The sequence below is a fragment of the Neomonachus schauinslandi genome, chromosome 12 (genome assembly GCF_002201575.2).
Source record: "Neomonachus schauinslandi chromosome 12, ASM220157v2, whole genome shotgun sequence".
In the NCBI taxonomy this organism is placed as follows: Eukaryota; Metazoa; Chordata; class Mammalia; order Carnivora; family Phocidae; genus Neomonachus; species Neomonachus schauinslandi.
This window is the reverse complement of record NC_058414.1, coordinates 20,724,778-20,744,279: the sequence shown is the minus strand read 5'-3', so window position 1 is coordinate 20,744,279 and position 19,502 is coordinate 20,724,778. Positions and strand designations below refer to the sequence as shown.

The following is a 19,502-nucleotide window of genomic DNA, read 5'->3' as shown; positions in this document are numbered from 1 at the left end:
TAAAAATAAATAAAAAAGGGGCGCCTGGGTGGCTCAGTCGTTAAGCGCCTGCCTTCGGCTCAGGTCATGATCCCAGGGTCCTGGGATCGAGCGCCGCATCGGGCTCCCTGCCTGCTTCTCCCTCTCCCACTCCCCCTGCTTGTGTTCCCTCTCTCACTGTGTCTCTCTGTCAAATACATAAATAAAATCTTTTAAATAAATAAATAAATAAATAAATAAGCAACTAGAATACCAAGATAGAGGGGCTACCCAGCACCACAGTTTGTGTTCCCCCTTAATAGCGTGGACAGGAGCAGGGTCTGGGCTCCCAAGCCAGCCTACCGCCTCAGTGCGCCCTGGGCCCCATCCCAGGCCAGCCCCAGCTGTGGCCCCCAGGTGGCCCCTACACTGAAACACACCTGGTAAGGGCTCACTACAGCTGCAGCTGAGGCTTCAAACCACAGAAACTCCAAACCCACACAGCTTTGGCTCTAGATGGCTTGAGAGAGCACTCCTAGCATTAAGCGCTCCCAGTCCTCCTGGATTATGCCTGTTTCGGGTCCAGCCGCCCCACCAAGATGCCCCCTGCACAGAGCTCCCCCAGAAACCCCTGGTCCATGCCCATCAGTTCCAGGTAGCACACCCTGCACAGAGCACCTAACACTCCATCCCATCCCTACCTCGGTTCGGGCCAGCCCAGTAGGGCACCCTGCCCCTTGTGCAGAGTGCCCCGAGACATCCCAGCTTTGGAGCTTAGAGCCCCACCAGGGGACCCCCAGCACTAAGCACCCTGGACACTTCAGCCTGCACCCACTTCAGCTTCAGCTGTCCTGCCAGGATGCCCTCTGCACAAAGAGCCTAGGACCCCCCCTGGCCAACATGCACTTTAGTTGCAACTGTCCTGCCAAGGTGCCCTCTGTGCGGAGAGCCCTGGGACCCCCCTGTTTGTACCCATTTCAGCTTCAGCTATCCTACCGAGGAACCTTCTGTGTGGAGAGCCCTGGCACCACTCCAGCCATCTCCCAGGGCAGCCCCAGCACAGAGTGCCCCAGGACCCCCACCCCTTGCCAGTCACATCTCCAGCCAGCCAAAGTCACCAGACACATAGTCTACACAGAGGACAACCATACAAACGCCATTCCTTCAATTTTAGAAGTAGCTCTTTTGCCTAATTCCTAGACACAGAAAGTCAAGCAAAATGGGGAGACATACGAATATGCTCCAAATGAAAGAATATGTTCAGATAAAACTTCAGAAAAAGATCTAAATGAAACAGAGATAAGCAATATGCATGAGAAAGACTTTAAATAATGACTGTAAAGATGTTCACTGAACTGGAGAGAAGAGTGGAGGAACTCAATGAGAACTTCAACAAACAGAAAATATTAAACCAAAATCAATCCAAGTTAAAGAATACAATTCATGAAATGAAAAATACACTAGAAGAAATCAAGAGATTAGCAGATGTAGAAAAAGGGATCAATAATCTGGAAGACAAGGTAATGGAAAGCACCCACGCTGAAAAGCAAAAGGAAAAAAGAATTTTTAAAAATGAGGATAGGGACGCCTGGGTGGCTCAGTCGGTTAAGCATCTGCCTTCGGCTCAGGTGGTCCTGGGATTGAGCCTGCTTCTCCCTCTCCCACTCTCCCTGCTTGTGTTCCCTCTCTCACTTTGTCTCTGTCAAATAAATACATAAAATATTTTTTAAAAAATGAGGATAGGTTAAGGTATCACTTGGACAACATCAAGCAAACAAACATTCACCTATTAAGGGTTCCAGAAGGAGAAGAGAGAACAAATAAGAACATTATTTGAAGAAATAATGGTTGAAAACCTGCCTAACCTGGGGAAGAAAATAGACATCCAAGTTCAGGAAGCACAGAAAATTCCAAAAAAGATGAACCCAAGGAGGTCCACACCACAACATATGATTAAAATGTTAAAGGTTAGAAATGAAGAAAGAATTTTTAAAACAGCAAGACAAAAGTGACAATTTACATACAAGAAAAACTTCTTAAGGCTACCAGCTGATTTCACAGCAAAAACTTTGCAGGTCAGAAGGGAGTGGCATGACACATTCAAAGAGCTAAAAGGAGAAAACCTACAACCCAAAATACACTGTTCAGCACGGTTATCAGTTAGAATGTAAAGAAAGATAAAGAGTTTCCCAGACAAAAAAAGTTAAAGTAGTCCATCATCACTAAATGTTAAAAGGGCTTCTTTAAGTGGAAAAGAAAAGACCATAATTAGATGTAAGAAAACTATGAACAAGAAGATGTAAAATAGGACAACGTAAACATAAAACATGGGAGGCTGGTAAAAAGGAAATTTCTTTTAGAATGTGTTCTAACTTAAGTGACCATCACTTAATAGAGACTGCTATATACTTAGGATGTTATATATGATCCTCATGTCAACCACAAACCCAAAACCTATACAAAAAGGAGAAAGGCATGCATAACACTACAGAAAGTAACCAGTCACAAGAAAAGAGAGCATGAGAAGAAGAAACAAAGAACTACAAAAACAATCAGAAAACAAAGAACAAAATGGCAATAAGTACATACACCAAGCAATAATTGCTTTAAATGTAAATGGTCTAAATGTTTCAATCAAAAGACATAGGGTGACAGAATGGATAAAAAAACAAGACCCACCTATATGCTGCTTACAAGAGACTCACTTCAGACCTAAAGACAGTAACAGACTGAAAGTGAAAGGATGGAAAAAGACTTTCCATACCAAAAAAAAGTCAGTGTAGCAATATTTATATCAGACAAAACAGAGTTTAAAAGAAAGACTATAACAACAAAGAGGGCATTACAAAATAATTAAGAAGTCAATCCAACAAGAGGATAGAACACTTGTAGATACCTGTGCACCCAACACTGAAGCACCTAAATACATAAAACAAATATTAACAGACATAATGAGAGAAATTGACAGTAATACCATAGTAGTAGGGGACTTTCACATGCCATTTACAAGAATAAATAGATGATCCAGAAGAAAATCAGTAAGGAACCAGTGTCTCTGAATGGCACATTAGACCAGATAGACTTAAAGAGATACATATACAGAACATTCCATCCCAAAACAATATATATTCTTTTCAAGGGTACACAGAACATTCTCCAGGACAGATCACATGTTAGGCCACAAAACAAGTGTCAATACATTTAAGAAGATAGAAATGATATTATGCATCTTTTCTAACCACCAATAGGACACTGGAAATGAAACCAAGAAAAAAAATACTGGATAAAACACAAACACATGGAGGCTAAACAACATTCTACTAAACAGCCAATGGGTCCATGAAGAAATCAAACAGGAATTTAAAAAAGTACATGGTGACAAATGAAAATGAAAACAACAGGCCAAAATCTTTGGGACACAAAGAAAACAGTTTTAATATGGAAATTTATAGCAATATAGGACTATCTCAAGAAACAAGAAAAATCTCAATCTAACTACACCTAAAGAAACTAGAAAAGAACAAACAAAACCCAAGTTAGTAGAGGGGAGGAAATAATAAAGATTAGAGTATAAATAAATGAAATAGAGACAAAAATTAGAAAAGATCAATGAAAACTAAGAGGTGGTTCTTTGAAAACATAAACAAAATTGACAAACCTTCAGCTAGAATCATCAAGAAAAAAAGAGAACACAAATAAACAAAATGAGAAACAAAAGATAAGTAACACACTGAAATAAAAGGAGTATAAAGAGACTACTACAAAAAATTATATGCTGATAAACTGGACAACCTAGAAGAAACGGATAAATTCCTAGAAATATATAATCTTTTAAAACTTAATCAGGAAGCAATAGAAAATCTGAACAGACCAATTACTGGTAACAAAATTGAATTGGTAATCAAAAAATTCCCAACAAACAAAAGTCCAGGACCATATGGATTCACACATGAATTCTACCAAACATTTAAAGAAGAGTTAACATCTATTTTACTCAAACTACTGCAAAAATAAAAGAGGAAGGAAAGCCTCCAAATCCATCCTATGAGGCCAGCATTACCCTGATACCAAAACCAAAGATACCACAAAAAAAGAAAAAAAGGCCAATATCCCTGATGAAAATAAACGAAGAAAGCCTCAACAAAATATTAGCAAAACACATTCAACAATACATTAAAAGGATTATTCACCATAATCTAGTGGAATTTATACCTGTGATGCAAGGATGGTTCAATGTCTTCAAATCAATCAACATGATACACCACCACATCAACACAATGAAGGATAAAATCATATGATCATTTCAAAAGAGGTAGAAAAAGCATTTGACAAAATTCAACATCCAATCATGATAAAAACTCTCAACAGAATGGGTTTAGAAGGAACACACATCAACACCACAATAGGGCCAAATGTGATGAACCCACAGCTAACATTATACTCAACAGTGAAAAACAGCTTTTCCTCTAAGATCAAGAACAAGACAAGGATGGCCACTCTCACCACTTTTATTCAACACAGTGCTGGAAGTCCTAGCCACAGCAATCAGAGAAGAAAAAGAAAAGGCATCCAAATTGGCAAGGAAGAAGTAAAACTTTCACTATTTGCAGATGACATGATACTATATATAGAAAACCCTAGGGCGCCTGGGTGGCTCAGTTGGTTAAGCGACTGCCTTCGGCTCAGGTCATGATCCTGGAGTCCTGGGATCGAGTCCCACATCAGGCTCCCTGCTCAGCAGGGAGTCTGCTTCTCCCTCTGACCCTCCTCCCTCTCATGCTCTCTGTCTCTCATTCTCTCTCTCGCAAATAAATAAAAAATTTAAAAAAAAAAAAAAAAAGAAAACCCTAAAGACTCCATCAAAAAACTATTAGCAATAAATGAATTCAGTGAAGTTACAGGATACAAAATTGATACACAGAAATCTGTTGTTTCTATGTTAATAACAAAATAACAGAAAGAAATTAAGAAAACAATCCCATTTACAATTTCATCAAAGAGAATAAAAAACCTAGGAATAAATTTAACCGCGAGATGAAAGACCTCAACTCTGAAAACTATAAAACATTGATGAAAGAAATTGAAGAGGACACAAATGGAAACATATTCCATGCTCATGAATCAAAAGAACTAATGTTTAAGTTTCCATACTACCCAAAGCATCAATGCAATCCCTATCGAAATACCAATAATATTTTTCACAAAACTAAAATAACCCTGAAATTTATATGGGACCACCAAAGACCCCAAGTAGCCAAGGCAATCTTTTTTTTTTTTTTTTTTAAAGATTTTATTTATTTTTTGACAGAGAGAGAGACAGCGAGAGAGGGAACACAAGCAGGGGGAGTGGGAGAGGGAGAAGCAGGCTTCCCGCCGAGCAAGGAGGCCGATGTGGGGCTCGATCCCAGGACTCTGGGATCACGACCTGAGCCGAAGGCAGACGCTTAACGACTGAGCCACCCAGGCGCCCCGTAGCCAAGGCAATCTTGAGAAAGAAGGACAAAGCTGGTATCACAATCCCAGATTTCAAGATATACTACAAAACTATAGTAACAAAACAGTGTGGTGCTCGCACTAAAACAGATGTACGGATCAGAAGAACAGAATACGGCCCAGAAATAAACCCACACATACATGGTCCATTACTCTGTGACAAAGGAGGCAAGAATACAAAATGGGGGAAAGAAAATCTCTTCAACAAATGGTGTTGGGAAAACTGGACAGCTACATGCAAAAAAAAAAAAAAATGAAACCAGACCACTTTCTTATACCATATACAAAAGCAAATTCAAAATGGATTAAAGACCTAAATGTGAGACCTGAAACCATATAGCCCCTAGAAGAAAACACAGGCAGTAATCTCTTGGACATCTGCCTTAGCAACATTTTTCTAGATGTGTCTCCTCAGGCAAGGGAAAGAGAAGCAGTAATAGATTACTGGGACTAAACCAAAATAAAAAACTTTTGCACAGTGAAGGAAACCATGAACAAAATGAAAAGGCAACCTACTAAATGGGAAAAGAAAGGTATTTGCACATGATATATCTGATAAAGGGTTAATACCCAAAATATATATAAAATACTTCTACAATTCAACACCAAGAAAACAAATAATCCAATTAAAAAATGAGCAGAGGGCCTGAATAGATGTTTTTCCAAAGATATACAGGATGCCAGTAGACACACGAAAAGATGCTCAACATAATGATCAGGGAAATGCAGATCAAACCACAGAGATATCCTTACACCTGTCAGAATGGTTAAAATGAAAAAGACAAATAACAAACATTGGCAATGATGTGGAAAAAAGAGAACCCTCGTACACTGTTGGTGGCAATGTAAAATGGGGCAGTCACTGTGGAAAACAGTATGGAGGCTGTTTAAAAAATTAAAAATAGAAATATCATACAATCCAGTAATTCCACTATTGGGTATTTACCCAAAGAAAATGAAAACACGAATGTGAAAAGATAAATGTACTCCTATGTTCAGTGCAGCATTATTTACAATAGTCAAGATATGGAAGCAGCCCAAGTGTCCACTGATAAATGAATAGACAAAGAAAACACAGAATATATATACACAATGGTTTATTAATCAGCCTTAAAAAGGAATGAGATCTTGCCATTTACGACAACAGGGATGGACCTAGAGGGTATTATGCTAAGGGAAATAGAGAAAGACAAATACCACATGACTTCCTTATATGTAGAATCTCAAAAAAAAAAAAAAAAAGGAGAAACAGACCAGTAAATACAGAGAACAAACTGATGGCTGCCAGAGGTGAGGGGTTGGGGGGATGAGCAAAACGGGTGTGGGGAGAGGGAGATACGGGCTTCCAGTTACGGAATGAGTAAGTCACAGGAACAGAAGGTGCAACGGAGGGAATATGGCCAGTGACAGAGTAATAGCACTCTACAGGGACGGATGGTAGCTACAGTGCCGTGAGCAGAGCGGTACGTATAATGTGTCAAATCACAGTGTCGCACACCTGAAACGTAACGCCAATTTTTTTTTTTTTTTAAAGATTTTATTTATTTATCTGAGAGAGAGAGAATGAGAGACAGCACAAGAGGGAAGAGGGTCAGAGGGAAAAGCAGACTCCCCGCCGAGCAGGGAGCCCGATGCGGGACTCGATCCCGGGACTCCAGGATCATGACCTGAACCGAAGGCAGTCGCTCAACCAACTGAGCCACCCAGGTGCCCCAAACGTAACGCCAATTTAAAAAATGGCAAAAAAGTAATAATAATAAAGACAGTTCAGAAAGCAAGTTCTCAAAAAACTGACTTTCCATGCACCCTTCTCTCAGGAAGCTGATTAGTAATGCGCTCCACCAAAATGAGAACACAGCCAAGAAAGAGGAACAAGTGGGGTGCAGGAAACGGAGCCAGCACTGAGGAGGCAAAGGGGCCCGGGACGGTGGTGAAGGAGACTCCAGAGCGGAAGCGTGCAGGGAAATGGGAGGGCTGTTGGCCCACAAAGAACCTGGTGCTGAGAGACCAGCTTAGAGTCTCTCCTCAGGAAAGCCGTTGAGAAGGATTGGGGGGGGAGGGGGTGATCAGTCATAAATACATACCAAGTTATTAAGCAGAAAAATGAGGTATCGCTAACCTCAGGGGGAAAGAGCATGTAAGAAAGGAGACCGGCCACGGTACACTGCTTGGTTCGTCGGTGAAAAACAGGGATAGAAGCACGGCAGTGCACACAGCAAAGGGGAAGGTCAAGTAGACCCACGCGGGAGAGACGGGGAGGGGTACAGAGGGGGTTACAGCGGACAGTGAACGTGAAGGAACACAGACACACCGCATGGTTCCACGTGTTGGGATCTAAGCAGTTAAATTCATAGAATCAGAAAGTGGAATGACGGTTGCCAGGGGCTGAGGCGCGAGGGAAATTCACAGTTTCTAGCACCAGGCCTGCGGTTCCAGTTAAGCAGAATGAGGAAACCCTAGAGCTACGTGACACACTGCGCCTATGGTCACCAGCAATGTACTGCACACTTAAAAATTCAAGACGGTATGGACATTAAGGAGGGCACGTGATGTAATGAGCACAGGGTATTACATAAGACTGATGAATCACTGACCTCTACTTCTGAAACCAATAATGCATTATGTTCATTAATTGCATTTAAAAAAACAGTAAAAAAAAAAAAATACAAGAGGATAGATCTCAAGTGTTCTTACTACAATCAAATTAAAAGAAATAAAGATGAAGGTAAGCTACCAAGGCAACAACTCAAAGGTCTGCAAGCCGTTGCCTCCAGAGAGGGGGACAGGTGACAGGGGCTGGTTAGAGGACTGGTATTTTTCTGATGAGCCTTTCAGCACTATGACTTCTTAAAAACTGTGTACATGTGGGGCGCCTGGGTGGCTCAGTCGTTAAGCGTCTGCCTTCGGCTCAGGTCATGATCACAGGGTCCTGGGATCCAGCCCCGCATCGGGCTCCCTGCTCAGGGTGGAGTCTGCTTCTCCCTCTGCCTGCCGTTCCCCCTGCTCGTGCTCTCTCTCTCTCTCTCACTCACTCTTTCTCTCAAATAAATAAATAAAATCTTAAAAAAACAAAAAACAAAAAAACCCCAAAAACTTCCACTCCCCACATCCCATGAAAGCAGGTCTGGTGCAAGGGTTAGGGGTGCAGACACTAGAAGGAGACAGTTTCTTCCAGATCTTAGTTCTGCCTCTTCCTAGCTGTGTGATCTTGGGCAAGTTGACATCTCGATGGCTCAGTTTCCTAATCTGTAAAATGCGGATGATAAGGTTAGAGTTGACAGAGTTGATAGGGTGGATTGAATAAGTTAATACATCTAAAATGCTTACTCAGAGGGGCGCCTGGGTGGCTCAGTCGTTAAGCATCTGCCTTCGGCCCAGGTCATGATCCCAGGGTCCTGGGATCAAGCCCCACATCAGGCTCCCTGCTTCGCGGGAAGCCTGCTTCTCCCTCTCCCACTCCCCCTGCTTGTGTTCCCTCTCTCGCTGTGTCTCTCTCTGTCAAATAAATAAATAAAATCTTTAAAAAAAAAACAAAAAAAACTGTGTACATGTATTTTTCTATAAAGATAAAAAAGCAACCTGCTAGCATACTATAGCAGAGATGCAATTGCTATTTCTCACTTTTTCAAAGGACACCACTCTGTTCTTCCATATCATACATCTGAAGAGTGCATTATATTTTCAAAGTACTTTCATGCATCATGTGAACCTCGAAACAATCCTGGTGACCTAAACTGCCTTAACCGAACTCTATGGACCAAAAAAAAAAAAAAAAGAGTGCGAAACAGATAAAGCCACGTCCTCAGTCAGTATCCTGAACCTGAGCCTGGGTCCCGGACTCCTGGTGTCCCACTTTGCCTACCAGTCCATGACTGATCTGACTGTCCCCCACTCACGTGAATAGCAGTGACCGGTAAGGACAGCCTCCTCCAACTAATGAACCACAGGAGGTTCTGCCTCCCTCCTTCTTTGAAATTCTCCAGTCGTCTCCTCTCCGCTTACTACTGGTGAAGATGATCAGCAACATCAACCAAAGCTGCTGACCCGATTCCAACAGCACAAAGCAAAGACAGCATCTGGACAGTGTGAGGTTTGTGAACAGGTGGGCACAGCTGCTATAAAGACCCAGAGAAGGCAAATATCAGAAACGGTCCAAGTAAAGAAACAGTTTTCTGACCAGCCAACTAAATTGTTTAGCTCTGCTAGTGACCAATTTTCGTCTTACTTAGACCTGTTCTTTTATACTTTATCTTCCTTCCAAAATATTTTCATATGTATAAACCTAAATCAATATACTATAATGATATAAACTGCATAACAGTAATTATAATCCTATCTATATATTAGCCTGTTTCCTTCCCCCGAAAAAGTTTTATTCAACTTTAGCCCCTGCCAATGTCTAACAAAAACAATTTCCAGAAACCTGATTAAATTCTGAATTGACCCAATGATCTGAAGCAGGTGTTCTTTACATGGTTTTCTTTTTTTTCCTGGAAAATGTAGAACTCTATCATATTTAGGAGTTGGTAAGAGTTAATAACTTGGACAATTTAAAGGGATTAAATATGGAGTTACAGTTACATGTGCAAATAAAAGAAGTCAACATGCATTTGATCTAGTTCTTAGCTTTAACTGGAAACAAGATGTAGGTAAGAAAAAAATAAAATGTAAGTTAGAATAAGATGTCTCTCTCTCGGGGCGCCTGGGTGGCTCAGTCGTTAAGCGTCTGCCTTTGGCTCAGGTCATGATTTCAGGGTCCTGGGATCGAGCCCCGCATCAGGCTCCCTGCTCCGCGGGAAGCCTGCTTCTCCCTCTCCCACTCCCCCTGCTTGTGTTCCCTCTCTCGCTGTGTCTGTCAAATAAATAAAATCTTTAAAAAAAAGATGTCTCTCCTGCATGTAAGTGGTACATACTGAGACTTCCTTTAACATTTTCTTTCTTTCTTTCTTTATTTTATTTTTTTTTTGAAAGAGAGAGCCCGGGGAGGAACTACAAGGAGGGGCAGGGGGGGAGAATGGAGGGGGAGGAAGAGAGAATCTCAAGCAGGCTCCACGTTCAGCACAGAGCCTCGAGTGGGGCTCAATCTCATGACCCCAAGATCATGACCTGAGATGAAATCAACAGTCAGATGCTTAACCGACTGAGCCACCCAGGCATCCCTCCTTTGACATTTTCTATTAAAAAAGGGGGGGGGCGCTAAAGAAGATGGCAGAATAAAAGGATCCAAGGATCACCTCCTGCCATAAACACACGAAGGCAACAACTACACATAATGCAACTCACTCTGAAAACAGCCTGAGAAGGGCAGAGCAGATCTTCCACAGCAAAGGACATAAAGAAAAAGCCACATCAAGAAGGGCAGGAGACTGGAGGGGGAGACGAACCACGAGAGACTATGGACTCTGAGAAACAAACTGAGGGTTCTAGGGGTGGGGGGTGGGGGGATGGGTTAGCCTGGTGATGGGTATTAAAGAGGGCACGTTCTGCATGGAGCACTGGGTGTTATACACAAACAATGAATCATGGAACACTACATCAAAAAGTAATGATGTAATGTATGGTGATTAACATAACAAAACAAAAACAAAGCAAACAAACAAATAAATAAATAAAATAAAAATAAAAAAAGGCAGAAGAGGAAGCGACCCAGGCGGGAACCAAAATCCTGCATGGCAGCAACCCACAAAAGGGAGAGAGATCACAAGCAGGAAGGCACTCCTTGAGAAGTGAGGGGTCAAGCTTCAAATCAGGCACCCCCAGCCCTGGGAACCTGCACCAGGAAGAGGAGTCTCCATGTCCGGCCTTGAAAATCAGGGGCTTAGCTCCAAGAGCTTTGAAAATCAGCAGGGCTCCAAGACAGCCAGAGAGAGATGGGAACCAGAGTCCCTACTTTTAAAGGGCCAGTACACTATATCGTGCAACCCAACACAGCACGGAAGCAGCAGTTGGAAAAGTGCCTGAGGTATACCAGAAGGAGATTTACTGACTAATTTTAGGATGTGTGCCAGAGAGGCAAGGATCTGCAGGAGCTTTCTCTGGGAACAGGGGTACTGCTGGATGCCATTTTTCTTGCCTTCATTCTGCCTAGCTAGCCAGACACTCGTGAGAACCAGTTCTGACACTCTCCCTCTACCTTGCTAGCACTGCTTGCCCCACACAGGTGTTCCCCTGCAGACCCACCCCATCTAACACACCCTTGCTGGCCCCACCCAACCACACCAGCAGGAGGCCTCAATCAGACCCAGCATACATCTAGAGTGCCTACTGCCGTACCGTAGCTGGTAGGCAGACCCAGTTGGGACCACTGCCCCTCCAAAGACACCATCACCCTTGCACACCTGTGGGCAGCCTCAGCCAAGACCCCCACCTTCCAGAGCAATCCCCTCAGGACGGAGGAGCTGGTTGCATCCAGTTACATGTTGGCAGAGGCTGCCGCCAGGCCTCTCAGTCAGTGGTGTAGGGGGCAAACCCTGCCAAACAAGGCAGTCACAAGAGTCCTAGCTGGTCTTTGCAGACAGCAAGGCTGACCCCACTGAGCAGTGCACCCATAGCCGTAGCAGCCCTACCACAACAGGAGGGCATACGCAGCCCAAACAGGAAAAACCCTGGAGGACCTGATTCTGGTGACCAGGGGCTACTGCACTACTGGGCACCACAGAACACCTTCTACATAAGGCCACTATTTTCAAGACCAGGAGACACAGCTGACCCACTTCACAGAAAAGACAGAGAGAGTCAGACAAAAACACGGCGACAGAGGAATATGATCCAAATGATAAATCAAGACAAAACCCCAGAAAAAGAGCAAAACAAATGCCAATATACAATCTACCTGATAAAGAGTTCAAAGTAATGGTCATAAAGATGTTCACTGAACTAGAGAGAAGAATGGATGAACTCAGTGAGAACTTCAACAAATGGATAAAAAAACATAAAAAAAAAGAACAAGTCAGAACTGAAAAATACAGTAACTCAAAAATACACTAGAGGGTCAACAGCAGTTTAAAGAATGTAGAACAACAGACCAATGATCTGGAAGACAGGGTCACAGAAAGCAACCAAGTGAACACCAAAAAGAGAAAAGTGACACCATCAAGTATAATAACATTCTCCCAGAGAAAATGGCAAGAGGCAGAAAATTTATTTGAAGAAATAATAGCTGAAAACTGCCCGAACCTGGGGGGAAAAAACAGACATCCAGGTCCATGAGGCATAGAGAACCCCAAACAAGATGAAACCAAGGAGTTCCACACCAAGGCACATACAATTAAAATGGCAAAAATTAAATACAGAGAATCTTAAAAGCAGCAAGAGAAAAGCAAACAGTTACATACAAGGGAAAGCCCATATGGCTATCAGCTTATTTTTCAGAAACTTTGCAGACCAGAAGGGAGTGGCAACATATATTCAAAGAGCTGAAAGAAAAAAAACCCTACAACTAAGAATACTGTACCCAGCAAGGTTATCATTCAGAATGGAAAGAGAGAATAGAGAGTTTACAAGACAAACAAATTGAAGGAGTTCATCACCACTAAACCGGCCTTACAAGAAATGTTAAAGGGAATTCTTTAAGTGGAAAGAAAAGGCTGTAACTAGAAGAAAATTGTGAAAGGAAAACTTCACTGGTAAAAGCAAACACATAGTAAAGGTAGTATATCAATTAGTTATAAAGCTAGTATGACAGTTAAAAGACAAAAGTAGTAAAATCAATTACATCTATAAAAATGAGTCAAGGGACACACAAAATAAGATGTAAAATATGATGTGATATACATAAAATGTGGAAGGGAGTAAAAAAAACAGTGCTTTTAGAATGTGTTCAGACGTAAGTGAAATCAACTTAATACAGACTGCTAGATACACAGAATGTTATTCATAAGCTTCCTGGTAACCACCAAACAAAAACCTGTAATATAAAGAGAGAGAGAGAGAGAAAGAGAGAATGGAATCCAAGCATAATTAATGAAAATCACTAAACCACAAGGAAAGAGCAAGAGGGGAAAAGAACAGGAAACTACAAAATCAACCAGCAAACAATTAACAAAATGGCAGTAGGTACATACCTATCAATGTCTTTAAATGTAAATGGTCTGAATGCTCCAATCAAAAGACAGGGTGACAGAATGGATTAAGAAAAAAAAAAAAACAAAGGGTGCATGGGTGGCTCAGTTGGTTAAGCATCTGCCTTCGGCTCAGGTCATGATCCCGGGGTCCTGGGATTGAGTCCCGCATCAGGCTCCCTGCTCAGCAGGGAGTCTGCTTCTCCCTCTGCCCCTCCCCCACTCATGCTCACTTGTGCGCTCTTTTCCAAATAAAATCTTTAAAAAACAAAAACAAGCCGCACCGATCTGCTGCCTATAAGAGACTCATGCAGATACATACAGACTGGAAGTGAGGGGATGGAAAAAGAATTTCCATGCAAAGGGAAGTGAGGGGGTGTGGAACTGGGGTACAATGTTTCTATCAGTCAAAATAGAATTTAAAACAAAAACTGTAGCAAGAGACAGAGGGCAATTACATAATAATAAGGGGCTCAATCCCACAAGATGCTATAACAACTATAAATATTTATGCACCCAACACAGGAACACCTGAATATATAAAACAAATATTAATGGATGTAAAGTGAGAAACTGACAGTAACACACTAATACTAAAGGACTTTAACACCAACTAATATCAATGGATAGATCATCTGGAAAGAAAATAAGGAGGGGCGCTGGGTGGCTCAGTCGTTAAGTGGCTGCCTTCGGCTCAGGTCATGATCCCAGGGTCCTGGGATCGAGCCCCGCATAGGGCTCCCTGCTCCGAGGGAAGCCTGCTTCTCCCTCTCCCTCTCCCACTCCCACTGCTTGTGTTCCTGCTCTCGCTATCTCTGCCTCTGTCAAATAAATAAATAAAATCTTAAAAAAATAAATAAATAAGGAAACAGCAGCTCTGATGACACGAGAAAGATCAGAGCAGAAATAAATGAAAACAGGGCGCCTGGGTGGCTCAGTTGGTTAAGCGACTGCCTTCGGCTCAGGTCATGATCCTGGAGTCCTGGGATCGAGTCCCACATCAGGCTCCCTGCTCAGCGAGGAGCCTGCTTCTCCCTCTGACCCTCCCCCCTCTCATGTACTCTCTCTCTCTCATTCTCGCTCTCTCAAAAATAAATAAATCTTTAAAAAAAAAAAAAGAAAGAAATGAAAATAGACACTTAAAAAATAAAAGATCAATGAAACAAAGTTTGTTCTTAAAAAAAAAAAAAAAGGCAAAACTGACAAATCTTTAGCCAGAATCATTAACAAAAAAAGAAGTCTCAAATAAAACCAAAAATGAAAGAGAAGTTAAAATAGACAACACAGAAATACAAAGGATAAGAGACTACTACAAAAAATTACATCCAACATATTGGACGACCTAGAAGAAATGGATATATTCCTAGATACATACAGTCTTCCAAGACTAAATCAACTGGGACTACATCCAACTAAAAGGCTTTTGCATAGCAAAAGTAAACCATCAACAAAACAAAAAGGCAACCTACTGAATAGAAGATCTTTGCAAATGATATACCTGATAAGGGATTAACATCCAAAATACATAAAGAATCCATACAACCCAACAGCAAAAACCTAATAATCCAATTTAAAAATGCACAGAGGACCTGAATAGACATTTTCCAAGAAAACATACAGATGACCAACAGGCACATGAAAATATAGATACTCAACATCACTCATCATCAGGGAAATGCAAATCAAAACCACAATAAGATATCATCTCCCACCAGTCAGAATGGCTAGTATCAAAAAGACAATAACAAGTTTTGGTAAGGATGTGGAGAAAAGGTAACTCTCATGCACTGCTGGTAGGATTGTAAATTGGTGTAACCATTATGGAAAACAGTATGGAGGTTCCCTAAAAAATTAAAAATAGAAATACCATATGACCCAATAATTCTACTTCTGGGTATTTATCTGAAGAAAATGAAAACACTAATTTAAAAAGATATTATGCACACCTATATTTACCGCAGTATTGTCACTGACCCTTGAACAATGTGAAGGTTAGGGCAACTGACCCCTGCACAGTCAAAAACCCCTGTATTATTTTTGACATCCCCAAAATTTAATTAGTAATAGCCTACTGTTGAGCAGAAGCCTTAGTGATAACATAAATAGTCGATTAACACAAACATTGTATGCTATCTATATTCAAATGTAAACTATATTTACAATAGGCAAGATACGGAAGCAACCTAAGTGTCCATCAACAGGTGAATGGTTAATTTCATTTTGAAGGATGTTTGCTGGTTTCTGTTGTGAGAGTTGCATTTAATACCTGCTAAGACTCATCCTGATCTCAGCTTTTTGAGCCAATAATCAGAGGACGTGATTTCAAAAAATAACACAAGAAGGGTTTTCAAGTAGATTCTGCATATGCTTCTGTTTGTTCTATGCTGCAAATAATAATATTGTTACTTGGCAATGTTTTGATGGCTTTGTTCTCAGGTCATATGCCTTTTTCTCTTGCAAAGACAAGATTGTTACTAGCACTGTGAAATAAGTTGGACAGAGAAAGACAAATACCATATGATTTCACCCATATGTAGAGTCTAAAAAACAAGACACGTGAACAAACAAGTAAACTTAAGAAGAAACAGACTCATACATACAGAGAACAAATCAGAGGTTGCCAGAGAGGAGGTGTGGAGGGGAATGGTGAAATGGATGAAGGGAATTGAGAGGTACAAACTTCTAGTTGTAAAATAAATTAAGTCATGGTGGGGCACCTCGGTGGCTCAGTCGGTTGAGGGTCCAACTCCTGATTTTGGCTCAGGTCCTGATCTCAGGGTGATGGGATCGAGCCCCGTACCAGGCTCCAGACTGGGTGATATGGAGCCTGCTTGAGATTCTCTCCCTATGCCCCTCCCCCCAAAAAATAAAATAAATTAAATTAAGTCATGGAAATGAAAAGTATAGCATAGTGAGTATAGTCAATAATATTGTAATAACTTTGTGTGGTGACAGTGGGTAACTACACTTATCATGGTGAGCACTGAGTAAAGAATATAACTGTCAGATCACTATGTTATACACCTCAGACTAATATTATATGTCAACTATACTTCAATTTAATAAATCTCCTGCTGGGGCACCTGGGTGGCGTAATCTGTTGACCATCTGACTCTTGGTTTCGGCTCGGGTCATGATCTCATAGGTCATGAGATCGAGCCCCTGGTTGGGCTCCACGCTCAGCATGGCGTCTGCTTGAGCTTCTCTCCCCCTCTCCCTCTGCTCCTCTCCCACACTCTCTCTAAAATGAATAAATGTTTAAAAAAAGTAAAAATTTTAAAAATTAAAAATCTCCTGCCTTTAAAAAAAAAACTTACACTTCATTAAAAAATGCAGCTCTCACCTCCATCACCCTAATTTCCTTCTCTGCTTTATTATTCTTCAAAGCACTAGTCATGTTTTAATATACCATATAATTTACCCATCTGTTTGTGGTTTCTCTCTTCCGCTAAACCTAAGGTCTAAGAATGTCTGGGTGTCTTTCTGCTGTGTTGATGGTTCTAGCTCTACCACCTAGAACTGTGTGCCTCGCCCACAGCAGGTGCTCAATAAATACTCACTAAATGAATGAATGAGTGAATGAGTGAGTTACTGGAAGGGCCTGAGAGGGTCCACGAACTCGATGAAATTATAGTAAAGGGCCCACAGCTTTCATGAGATTTCAAAAGGGGTCAGGATTGAAAAGAGTTTCAGAACCACTAACCTGGCAAATTCTCAGCGATTCAACCCAATTTCTAGATTATCTCCAAATCCTTAGAATGCACAGATGTATTTCTGCCTTCATGTGATCACTCATTTCCCATGTGAAATAAAACAAAACTAAAGTTACCATTGTTTACTTCTGCAGTTTTAGAACCTGTGGCTCAGAAAACCGAAGAAGGGCGCTTGGGTGGCTCCATCAGTTCAGTGTCTGACTCTTGATTTCGGCTCAGGTCATGATCTCAGGGTCATGAGATTGAGCCTCATGTTGGGCCTGCACTCAGTGCCGAGTCTCCTGGGATTCTTTCTCTCCCTCTGCCCCGCCCCCCACTCGTGCACATGTGCATTCTAAATAAATAAATAAATTCTTAAAAAAAAAAAAAAAGGGAAGAAATATACCCCAAAGAGGTAGACTATCCATCTTGGCCTCCAGCCCTACCCCTCCTCTTCACAGCTACGTTCCATGTTGCTCTTCATATGGGTTCTCCAGAAGGAGAAAACAAGTGTGTGTGGGGGGGTTCTTGTTCCTCCCATTCTCGAAACTGAAACATGTAGTAAGGTTTTATCTATTAATGCCCTGCCTCATTCTAATAAGGTGTTGGAAAAGTATTATTTACATTAATCAATTTGTTAACTACGATTAATACTGTGAACATTCCTTAGCATCAAAGTGAAAACATCAGGGTCTTTTTTTTTTGTTAATCCCATATCCTTTAAAAAAAAAAAAAAAAAAAAGGAAAAGAAACATTTACCAAGGTGAAAGATCTACCACCATCACCCCACCCCCCATTCCCCAACCACCTCCACCCCTGTTGCCCTTCCCACCACAGATCAAGCCGTCAAGGATGCCCCCACTCTTTTCATCCCATTCCCCCACTTCCAACATCAAGTTCTGTCTCTCCCCACTCCCCACAAAGCCTGGCAGGACAGGGGAGACAGGTGGCGGAGAGGGGCAAGAAATTAAGAAAGGTGGAAGGAGAGGGGGAAAAAAGGCTCTTGCTATTCATTGTTACCTACCCCCTGGCAAATATAATTACACTGCTCCAATAAACTGTATGCCAAATGTTAGTAAGTTTCATCCTAGGTAAAACTCACATATTTAAAGGTCAGTGACCTACTGCCAATTTTTAAAGGTCTGGAAAGGTTATCTGAAGACTTTTTTTTTTTTTTTTACAGCTTTAGCAGCTTTATCCAAGGATGCGGGGGGAAAAAAAAGCCAAACATTCTGGGCAATGCCTTAACCTTCATAATTCATATTCCAAACACACATCAGGTTCCTACTTTACGGTATTATGTCCTGCACTTGCAGGACATGACCTTGTTCATGCCATCACCCACCTGAAAACCACTGCCAAAACACTTTTCATCTTCTAGGCCCTGCTCAAGTATCATACCACCTCCTCTGGGAAGCCATCTCCAGCCCCACCAGCTAGAATCAATTGCTTCCTTTCCCATACTTCTACAACAACGCTCTATTCCAACCTCTAGTTGCCACCAGATCGGAACTGGTTATTCATATATGTACTTTGTTGCTCAAATATGAACTCGAGGGCACTACATTCAATTTTCTCCCCAGAACCTAGCCCTAGGCCTTATCATATAAAAGGGGCTCAAATAACTAACTTGAGTGTCAAAATACAATTCACAGAAAAATTAATAATAAGAGTAAATATGCAGGCCCCCCCCCCCCAAGAAAACCAAATGCTACCTCCTTGGAACCTGGAACACTGCTGTGATCTTTTTCCATTATCAGCCATCTGAGAACATTTGGAATGGACAGATTTTTCCAAGTTGGCCATGGGTTGACAAATCTGCCATCCTTTCCTTTCTTTGATTTAGTTACATCTTCCTCTAGTCTGTAATCCAGTTTGAAACTTTTCCTGGAGAGCCTAGAAGAATCACTTCCTACAGAGCTCCGGGCTGAATTCTGGCGTTTTCTTACTGCTTCTTTAGGATATTGGCTGCTTGTCATCAGGGACTGGCTGCTTTCATTTTCATCCATGTCCTTTGCAGAACTAAAAAAAAACAGAAGGGGGGAAAAATACTTTAACATAAAGGCATTAAAACTTATTACACAGCGTCCACAGTATTATTTCTTAGCCAGTAGAAATTTCCTCAAACTTATAAAAACAGTATGTCTCTATCAGCTCAAGCTTTCTTCCTGCAAAATACAATTTCTGAATCCAGTATTATTCCTTGCTAAATAGAGAAGATGTTTGCTTTACCTATTCCTGCCAAAGCTTTTAAATATTCCTTATCTGCTGTAATCCAAAGCAATGTCCATCTACCAGG

At 41.5% G+C, this 19,502-nt stretch overlaps 1 protein-coding gene across 2 annotated transcripts in view; it reads right to left on the bottom strand.

Annotated features, from left to right (window-relative positions):
- Positions 1 to 19,212, bottom strand: part of NAPEPLD (N-acyl phosphatidylethanolamine phospholipase D) — a 33,010-nt gene extending 13,798 nt beyond the window's left edge. For both annotated transcript variants that reach the window (XM_021689764.1, XM_044920133.1), the window contains exon 1: positions 18,919 to 19,212. In XM_021689764.1, the coding sequence (XP_021545439.1) occupies positions 18,919 to 19,212 (294 nt within the window). The remainder of the gene's footprint in view (positions 1 to 18,918) is intronic.
- Between the last annotated feature and the right edge of the window lie 290 nt (positions 19,213 to 19,502).